Source organism: Eschscholzia californica, unplaced genomic scaffold (assembly GCF_041429995.1).
Source record: "Eschscholzia californica isolate CP2 unplaced genomic scaffold, dmEscCali1.0.p SCAF_3, whole genome shotgun sequence".
Lineage (NCBI taxonomy): Eukaryota > Viridiplantae > Streptophyta > Magnoliopsida > Ranunculales > Papaveraceae > Eschscholzia > Eschscholzia californica.
In genome coordinates, this window is record NW_028238420.1 from 3058838 (window position 1) to 3069292 (window position 10455).

Sequence of the window (10455 nt, forward strand, 5' to 3'; positions counted from 1 at the left end):
GATCCAATAAACCTCAAGCAATATTTGGGACTGGCAGTTTGATAGTTCTTCATCAATTGTGTGGATTCATGATTCGCCCGTTGATGAAGATTGAAGTTTCCTTGTTTAACTAAGGAAAAAAAAATATAAGGAATAAGTATCTAACTATTACTCAAAGTCCACGATCCAACCGATTTCAAGGGCAAGAAAGAAGATTTATTGTGTTTTTACAAAATTTAGAGCATGCTAACTATAGATCGATTTCACTTCCCGTTTTGATAAAATTGTTGTCATTTTCAGTTTTATCAAGGAGAGAAACATATCGTAGTTTGTTAAGGTGCGACGACGAGATAATGCAACATAGCATTAACTTCTTTTCTTCAAATTCTACATCAAGTTGACTCAAATCAAAGATGACACTGAAATTTCAAAATAAAAATAAAATAAGACATTAAAATGAAAATATCATATTCGATCACCAACATCAATCCACTGATGCATCAGATATCTAATTTCTCCTCTATTTTCTATATTAGATTTGTAGTACTTTGCAATCGAAGGGGTCATGGATTCAATTCATAGGGATGGTCATCATTACTCAATGTAAAAAAGATTGTGATTATATACTATGAATAAAACATAGGTCTTTGCTAGGTCTTGTAACAGCTTTTAAGGGCCCCGATATAGCCTTTTAAGATTTTGTTATGACATTTAAAAGTCCAAGTATCTGTAATTAGTAAAAGTTTTATCTCAAATGACCATGATGTTATTTACTTTTGTATTTGCACGATGTAATTAGAGCTATGTAAGATGTTTGGCTTTCACTCAATTGTTCAATCGAAATAAAAGTTTTTTTTTGTTTTAGAAATTAGCTACGATAGTCATGGCAGTGAGTTTGATACATCAAAGATGTGATAATCATGATAACCACCCAATTTAAACTCTTACAGTAACGGGCCTAAAGTCTAATAAAACTATAGCCTAAAGTCCAACTACGTTATTTATACCTTAATAATTCCAATTCAAGGTTTATTGAATCGAACCTGAGACCTTCAGAATTTTGGAGTTTATGTCAATATTATATACCACTCGTGCAACCAAATGTTAGACAAAAAAAAGTCTTTGGTATAAGAAGTGCAATGTTTAGTAAAAACAGTGCATTAGACATGGAGAACATTCCTTTTAAGATAGGGAGTGAAACACTATTTTTCAAAATATCCCAAAATTAAACGTTGGTCCCTCCCCTAAAACTATGTTCAATGAAAGAGAAAGGAACCCCTAAAACTCTGTTCGATCAAAGAGAGAGAAATCTCTAAAATTATGTTCGATCAAAGAGAGAGATAGAGACGTTGTTCGGTCAAAGAGAGAGATAGAGATGTTGTTCAATCAAAGAGAGAGATAAAAAATGGAAACTCTAAATTCTAGATGACTAACACAACACTCATCTCCATAGAAGAGTTCATACCTCTTGTTATTAATTGCTTGATTTGTCCATAAATTTTTATTCAACTCCTTATATTTTAGCATTTTTTTTTTTGAAAAATTGACTACGGTCTACGTTAGTCGTTACCAAGCATTGATACATCATAAAGATGTGATAAACACGATAACCGCCTAAGTTAAACTTATAATGGAAAAGGCCTAAATTCAATAACATGAAAGAGACTTAAAGCCCGACATACTTATTACATTATTTATACCTTTGAATTCTACCTCCCGTCGGAATCGAACCTAAGACTTCCAGATTTTTTGAGTATATGCCTAGAGTCTTAGTATGGACTCTTAATTGGACTATATGCCTAAAGTCCAACTTGTGCAACCAAATGTTAAGAACAAAAAAAGGGTTATTTTCTAGATAGCCCCTAACTTTGTGACCAGCTTCCTGCTTATCCCCTAACTTTAACAATAATTCCCGTATGGCCACCTTTATCCGTTATTTTTAACTTTTCGTTACTCTCTCTCCTCCATCTCATTTTCTCTCTCTGCCACATCATTTCACGTGCCACATCATCGTCTTCACCGGTAGGGGTTGTCGGCTGGTCAAATTTCCGGCCGACGACCTTCAATTTTTTTTTTTCTCTCTCTGTTCTCTCTCTAAAAAAATATATATATTTTTTTAATTTTCTCTTCTCTCTCTCTCTCTCTAAACTCCGACGAAGGGAAACCCCCTTCGCCGGAGTTTAGAGAGAGAGAGGAGAGAATTAAAAAAAAAAACAGAGAGAGAAAATGAGATGGAGGAGAGAGAGTAAAGGAAAGTTAAAGACAACGGAAAAAGGTAGTCATGCGGGAATTATTGCTAAACCTAGGAGATAGGCAGGAAGCTGGTCACAAAGTTAGGGGTTATTTGAGAAATAAAAATAAAAAAAAAATAAAAAAAAAAAAAAAAAAAAATAGTGGTGAGTCTTCTCTTTCCAAGAAAAAGAAAAGCAGTCGTTTTCTTCGTTTCACACCGCCAAATTCCGTCATGCGCGCCATTTTCTCTCTCTAACCCTAGTTCTTATCAAATCCCATACCCAGAAGATTACTAAAACTCACTCAAAGTTTAGAGAGAGCAAAAAAAAAAAAAGAGATGAGTTTTCGTCGATTAGTTTCCAGTTATTCTCTATCTCTTCATCACTCTCTGTAAGTTAAAATCTTCTCATTTCTTTATTTATTTTTTTCAGTTAATTAGACAAGCTCATAAACCCTAATCTCTGACTTCTTTTAGGTTTAGCTCTGGACTTGAATTGGCTGATTTATTAGTGTCTTCTGATCTTCTTAACCTTTCATGTACATCAATTTCATCTCTCTTTTTAGAAGATTTTGATTATGATTCTCAAGGTTCAGTTAAGGATGATTCAATTGTATCTTCCTCAAGTTTCTCGGTTAGATACAGAACTCAATTAGGTCAAAATTACACTGTTATAGCTTTTGCCTCTTTTCCATTACCATCTTATCAAGGAGAAACTTTGATTCCATCATCTTCTCTTCAACAAAATTGTCCACTTTTTGATTTTCTATGTGCCAAAGATAACCCCTCTTTTTCAATTAACCAAGAAGCAATTTCCATTTTTATCTCCCTCTTTGATCAGCTTTCCTCCCTTGTCAATCAGGTAACCTTTTGTGCTTCCCCTTTATTTGATTTCTTCTTGAATGCACTTTTGATTGAAAAAAAAAACTCAAACTTGAATTTAATGAAATTATCCACTTATGATCATTGATTACTCTATAATTGTATTTGGGAAGATAAAGATTCAAACTTGAGAACTAATTTGCATTTGCTATGATCTAGAATGCCTGTTTTAAAGAAAAAACACAAAATTCAAACTTGGGTATTTATTTGTGTATTTCTTTTTTCTTGCTACTAAATGCAGTTGGGGGTTTCGGATAAGCCACTTATAATCACTGGTCATTCACTAGGAGGATCAGTTGCAGCTCTTTTCACTTTATGGTTACTTGAGAATATCCCGAAATCGACCCAGAAGCTTCCGTTTTGTATCACTTATGGATCTCCTCTTATTGGTGATTATGGGTTCCAACAAGCTATATCTGATCACCAAAATTGGAACAGTCAATTCCTTCATGTAGTTTCTTACCATGATATAACTCCTCGCCTATTTACTTCACCCCCGAATTCTCTCCCCACTGTCAATTTAAATCCTCAAACTAGTCTTTATAAACCTTTCGGGACATTTCTTTTGTGTTCTCAATCAGGTTGTGTTTGTTTTGAGAATCCTGATACAGTTCTAGAATTGATGGCAGCTATAGAATCAAAAGTCGGTAGAACCCGGAACCCTGGTGAAAGATTAGAGCTTGTTGGGATTGCTCATTATGGGGAAGTTGTGGAGCATCTTAGGAGTAAGATTATGTATAAGGATGTTTTGGAATTTCAAGGATTTTCGACTTCATCTTGTCCAGAGATTGTCTTGCAACTGGAAGCAATTGGCCTTAAAAGCACAGAGGTAAAGAGATCTCAAATCTTTCAGTCCTGTAAGCTTTCCTTCTGAATGATCGAAGAAATGTTCATTACTAGATGCTACCTGTTTAATGTGACAGAGTTTAGAATCCGGTGTTTTATCATTTGTAACTAAAATCACGATAGAGAGACTTGGTAAATGTCCACTTTCACAGTTTAAAAACCATGAAGGTTAGTCCTTTGCCTTCTGTGTGAAGATGATCTCTACAATATCCTGATCATGAATTCAATCTATATATAGAGAATAAAACTTTGATTTCTTGACAGAATGATAAAACCTCTTAGTGACCAGAAAATTCAAAAAAAAAGATTTGGTGATCCCCAACAAACACTAGAGAGATGTTAATATTAGTCTTTGTCTCAAGTTAGCCTGATCATAAATCATGATGACGTTTCTTTAGCTAAACTGGTTGAAATCCTTACGTTGTTTGAAACTGTTTTCACTAGTTATAGTTACTGAATTAACAAACTATTGCAGGAACCAGATAGTATATACGATGATCTCATCGTGGCAATGAAGAATCGCGAAAAAACTAATTATGTGAGCCATAGGAGGCGCATCTCCGACTCCACCAAGAAACTAAACGACATTAAGATAAACATGGCGTATCTGGAGTGGTACAAGAAGGTCTCCAAGGTTGTGGGTATGGGCTACTATGACAGCTACAAGAGCAGGCAAAATCCACGAGACATGGATGTTGTCAAGTATAAGAACATGCTCACAAACTACTGGATGGATATCGTTTCAGAAGCAGAACGGAAATCACAGAAGCAAGGGGCTCCTTTAGGAACCCGTTTGTTATATGCAGGAACAAATTATAGAAGAATGGTCGAACCACTAGACATAGCCGATTACTATAAGGTTCCTGGTAACAAGGATTATCAAACTCAAGGAAGAAAACACCATTATATATTATTGCAGAAATGGCTAGAAGAGGGGGAGAAAGCAGCAGAGGATCAAAACAATGCCATGACTCAGAAAAAAGCTTCTAGCCTAACAGAGGATTCTTGCTTCTGGGCACACGTCGAAGGTGCAATCAATTTATGTGAATCGTTGAGAAATGGAGAAGAATCCGATCTCGAAACAGTAGAATCAAGTAGAAAATATCTAAAAGAATTTGAGAGTTATGTCATGGACTTAGTAAATAAATTTGCAGCATCTCCAGAGGTTTTCTTGGAAAAGAGCAGCTTAATGCTATGGTGGAATCGATACAAGCTAACTCTAGATCAGGAGTACAGTTCTCAGTTAACCGAGTTTATGAAGAATCACCATTATAGACAGTATGCTTAGGGGAAGCTAAAATGTAGTTGGAATGTGTATATATTTGTATATGAATAGTCGAATTAGTAGGCTGTCAATCTCAATTCTGGATCCGAAAATGAGCAAATAATAAGCCAATTTCGAAGATTTGGTGAACTCTCTTCTCTCTCTCTCTCTATGTATATACACACACACACACACGCACAAACACACAGATGAAAGTAACTTGTGCCCGTTGGGCACAAACAGTTCTATTAAATGCGTAATCTCAATCTCTGGAAATAAGTTTGAGAGTTGTAATCATAGCTATCGGAGAGGGTTTACAGATAAGTTTGGAAGTATAAGTTTAGCCATTGAAGAAGAGGATATATTCTAAAAAAGATACCCCCTTCCCTTGTTATAAATACAAGGGTATGACCCACGCCTAGTGGGCACAAATAGTTCTGTTGGAGATAAATTTCAGAAGTATAATCTTAGCCGTCGAAGATAAGTTTGAAATTATACCTATAAGTTTGGAGGTGTAATCTTAACCATTGAAGATGAATGTATATTTCATAAAAGATACTCTCATCGCTTTCCTCGCTTATTTTATATATACATATACTCACTTTTATATGTTATATTTTTGAAACCCCACGGAAGTCCCATGAGTTTGGGTTTGATAGTGATATATTTTATCAATATTCTGTTTAAAAGTTTATCGAAATCAGTTATTTACAGAAATGCTAGTTTGGGTTTGTTAGTAGGGCTAGACGTTTCAGATTCTACTGATTTCCAAATAGGTGATGACCGACTGAAGATGTGAATGAGAAAATTCTCATCCAAAATTAGCATTTTAATCTTTTTGCTGATGACTGTATCATCTTTGGTAAAAACTCTATAGAAAATGTTCATATACTCAAAAATATTTTGCAGAAATTTAGTGAATCTTCTGGCCAAATGATCAACTACGCCAAATCTAACATCTTTTACTCGAAGACCTCTCACCCGAAGTTCAAACGTATGATCATGAGAGCGCTTAAAGTGCAACATGCCTCTACGTCGGAAAAATATCTGGGGTCGCAACTCTTCATAGGACCTCAAAAAACAACAGTGTTTAAAGACATCTTGGATAAAATTAAAAAGAAACTCAATAAATGGAATCACAACTTCCTCTCGCTAGCTGGTCGCACGGTTGTAATTTCAACCATAGCGGCGGCTGTACCCCGATATCAGATGCAGTGCTTCGCTATTCCCAAAGGGATTTGCAAAAGCATCAAGGCCGCTCAGCGGGATTTCTGGTGGGGTAAATCAAAAGGTATACGCACTAAGGCTTGGGCTGACATCTGCTCTCCTAAGAAGGAAGGGGGACTGGGTATACACTTGCCAGAACTTGATAACACAGCGCTTCTTGCCAAAATGGCTTGGAGGCTTAGGAATAATCCGGATGCTATCTGGGCTAAACTTCTCAAAAGCAAATACTATCCGAACAAAGATTCTCCAGGCCCGGCCAAAGCTCATCACTCATGGACCTGGAAAAATATAAGGAAGCATTTCGGCATCGTTGCAGATCTAGCCATCTGGGAAGTGCATACAGGTAAGGATATTAATATTTGGACGGATAAATGGATCCCTGAAATAGAAACTAATGTTGTGAATAAAAACAATTCCAATCTAACTAAAGTCTCACAGCTCATTAACAACAACCAATGGGATCTAGACATCCTTAAAGAAAACTTCGATGAAAATACCCAGAATCTCATAAAAACCATACCAGTTGAACCGGACGGCAAAGATCAATTAAAGTGGCAACTTTCTAAATCAGGGAAATTTACAGTGTCGTCAATGTATCTGCACCTAAGCGCTAGGAATAGTGAACAGAGCTCCAATCCCAAAAACTGGAAATTTATATGGTCTTTACCGGTGGTTCCACGCATTCAGTTTTTCATCTGGAAAACGTGTAACAAGGCTCTCCCGGTCAAAGCCAGAATAGGGAAATATATAGAAAAGATAGAAAGTTGCCCGAACTGTAGCGAAATTGAAACCATTGAACATGCCCTTCTACACTGCGCTTTAGCGAGAAATATTTGGTTCCAATATAACATCATAACCGAAAACATTGCCTCCATCGTTGACTGGATATTCTCGTGGGAAGAACAGCCGGAACTATGTTATACTAGTAACAATATACATTACGCTACAATTCTATGGATTCTGTGGAAAACGCGATGTGACCACTGCTTTCAGCATGAAATTAACGACATCCCGAAAATTATCCAAATGATTCAAAATTACCCGAATACAGAAAAACCCTCTAAACATAAGAAGGGCAAAACCAGTGAAAAGTGGCAACCGCCGGAACATAATGCCATCAAGATCAATGTCGACGCATCCTTTCTCAACATCTCTTCTACGGTCGGCCTCAGCCTTATTGCTCATGATAGTGGGGCTAAATTCATTGAAGCACAAATCAAGACATCTAGAGCAAGGAATAGTGAAGAAGGAGAAGCTCAGGCAATCCTTCTGGGAATGGAATGGGCAGCAGATAAGCTTTATAACTCGGTCATCATTGAAAGTGACAATGCCAACCTAATACATCATCTACAAAATAGTCGACACTCTATTCAATGGAAATCGAAGATCCACATCAAGAAGATCAAAGAGAAATGCAGTGAATTCGATGCAATCCAATTCCATCATGTTAATAGGGCAGCCAACTCGCATGCTGACAAGCTGGCTAAATGGTCTAGAAAGCATAATCTGTCTAAAAGATGGCATAATATCCCTTATTTTCTTATTCAGTTGTATTGTAAGAACTCCTTGCTTCATTAATGTTATTGTTCTTCAACAAAAAAAAAAAAAAAAAGACACCAATGCTCCACTTGCAACAAAAAATAAACCAATGTTCCACCAAATGTGGGGCCTTAAAGAGGATAAATAATAATTAGGGGACTTAATACAAAAACTACAAACATAAGTTAGTCAGTTAGTTAGTTGAAAGAGGAAAAAATGGGCAAATAAGTGTCCCCATGTAGAGGATTTAACCTCCTATTGTTTTGGGTTTCATGATGAAAAGTCAAAGGCTTCATCTTGTCCTCTCTCTCTAAAATTCTCTCTCTAAGTCTCTCTCTCTCTCTTCTACATATAAACCATTCTATTAGCTAATCATATATTTTTTCCCCACAAAAGAGAAAGCCAAAAATAACACATTTACCTCCTAAAACTTCTCCCATCCACAACACTAGAAATACTCAGCATTACCCTCCTGTCCTCTTTCCCTCCCACCAATTCCCTACATTTCTCTCAACACCCTCTCACAAAGAGATCTGCTTCCTCATTCCTCCCCCCATCATTCTTCACCCTGAGGAAGCAGATCTCATTCTCCCTCTCTCTTCCTCTCTACCCAAACCATGGCACATTTGTATCTCCTTCTCCTCTTTCTTTTCTCTTCCTCATTCCATTTCCTTCCTTCTCAATCAAAACTCAGTCTCGATTACTACTCGAAATCATGTCCAAACTTCCAACAAATCATTCAAGAAGTTATAACCACTAAACAAATAGCTAGTCCCACAACTGCAGGAGCTACCCTTAGACTCTTCTTCCATGATTGTATGGTTGAAGGTTGTGATGCCTCTGTTCTCATCTCTTCAAATTCATTTAATAAAGCCGAACGAGACGCTGAAGTCAATCTTGCTCTACCCGGTGATGCTTTCGACTTAGTCGTTCGTGCCAAAACCGCCCTTGAACTTGCTTGCCCCGGTGTCGTTTCTTGTTCCGATATTCTTGCTTTAGCTGCTAGAGATCTTGTAACTATGGTTGGTGGTCCATTTTACAATGTTCGGTTAGGTCGAAAAGATGGGTTCATCTCACAAGCTTCCCGTGTTGAAGGTAACTTACCCAAATCCGAAATGTCTGTGACCGAACTCATCTCTTATTTCAAATCCAAAGGGTTTTCAGCTCAAGAAATGGTAGCTCTAAGTGGTGCTCATACAATTGGATTCTCTCATTGTAAAGAATTTGCTAACAGACTCTACAATTATAGCAAGATATCTAAAGTTGATCCTGATTTAAACCCAAAATTCGTCGATGGGTTGAAGACAGTTTGTGGAAATTATAAGACTAATGAAGCTATGTCGGCATTTAACGACGTTATTACACCAAACAAATTCGATAACATGTATTATAAGAATTTACAGAGAGGTTTGGGATTATTGAATTCTGATAATGTTTTGATCAAAGATCCAAGAACAAAGCCATATGCTGAATTATATGCAGCAAATCAAACTGCATTTTTTGAAGCTTTTGCTCATGCCATGGAGAAGGTTGGTATTCATCAAATCAAGACTGGGCATAAAGGAGAAGTAAGGCACAGATGTGATGCTTTTAACTCTATTAAGGCTTGAGATTTTTGAAAAATAAAATAAAAAATTAACACTTTATAATTATTAACTTAAAAGATTTGATTAAGGATATTGATTATGACTTTGCTACTTGGGAGATGGAGATGTTGTCATATTGGGATGCTTTTTAATCAAATTATCCTTTTTCAATCTTTTGGTTAAGATTTTATTTGTGTTAAGTTTTTTGTTTTTATTATTAATATTTTTAATATTTTTTTTGTTTTTATAATATGTATGTAATGTTATCATTATATAATGTTGAAACAATAAATATGTATTTCTTCTTTTTTATGTAATTTTCATTTTGTTATTTTTATGTACCGGCCATTGTTAGAGATCTTTGATTGTTGGGATGAGTCAAAGGAACAATATTTTTTTTCTTCAAGAAACTCTTTTTATGTTTTGGTTATTTGTTTCTTTTATTGCTATTAAAAATGACTAAAGAGTGTGAAAATGACTGACTTTATTTTTTTGATAACATAGATCGTTTCACCAAGAATATTGTTTGTTAAACGTACGTATCTTCCATATAGAAACAAAGAGGGTCGACCGAACTCTCTCAGGTTCGACTAAACGATCGAAGGTGGTTTTATAAAAAAAAAAAAAAAAGGATTAAACGATGGTGGTTATATTGTCCATTTTAATGTCCTGGACTAGGAATCAATATCTAGTGTAATTCTCCATTCTCTTGTCAAGTTGATTGCCTAATTCGTTTGAAATTTTAGATTTTCGTATCTAACTTAGTTGTTCCGATTGATATTTAGAAGAGGTTGTGAGATGGTTAGGAGAGAGACGGTTATTATTGATGGTTACCGACTGGAATCGCGAACAACGCCTGACACTACTATGTAAACACTACCAGAAAAGCAACAAAACTAACT

At 35.9% G+C, this 10455-nt stretch overlaps 1 protein-coding gene and 1 pseudogene across 2 annotated transcripts; both read left to right on the forward strand.

The window, feature by feature from the left end:
• Positions 1-2256: 2256 nt before the first annotated feature.
• SAG101 (senescence-associated gene 101) lies at positions 2257-5351 on the forward strand. Its single transcript, XM_086666608.1, has 4 exons — positions 2257-2601; positions 2687-3071; positions 3333-3920; positions 4413-5351. Exons 1-4 carry the CDS (start codon positions 2549-2551, stop codon positions 5223-5225), a joined length of 1839 nt encoding a protein of 612 aa, XP_086522734.1. The 5' UTR covers positions 2257-2548; the 3' UTR covers positions 5226-5351.
• Positions 5352-8349: 2998 nt separating this feature from the next.
• LOC147547701 (peroxidase 41 pseudogene) lies at positions 8350-9884 on the forward strand (annotated as a pseudogene). Its single transcript, XR_015237048.1, has one exon. The product of XR_015237048.1 is annotated as a peroxidase 41 pseudogene (transcript).
• Positions 9885-10455: the final 571 nt, after the last annotated feature.

What these genes read in the sequence shown, in the direction of transcription:
- SAG101 (XM_086666608.1), top strand. Translation starts at nt 2,549, where the DNA reads ATGAGTTTTCGTCGATTAGTTTCCAGTTATTCTCTATCTCTTCATCAC. An exon ending in TTTCCTCCCTTGTCAATCAG is followed by an intron (nt 3,072 to 3,332) that starts GTAACCTTTTGT and finishes TACTAAATGCAG; the next exon opens with TTGGGGGTTTCGGATAAGCC. An exon ending in TTGGCCTTAAAAGCACAGAG is followed by an intron (nt 3,921 to 4,412) that starts GTAAAGAGATCT and finishes AAACTATTGCAG; the next exon opens with GAACCAGATAGTATATACGA.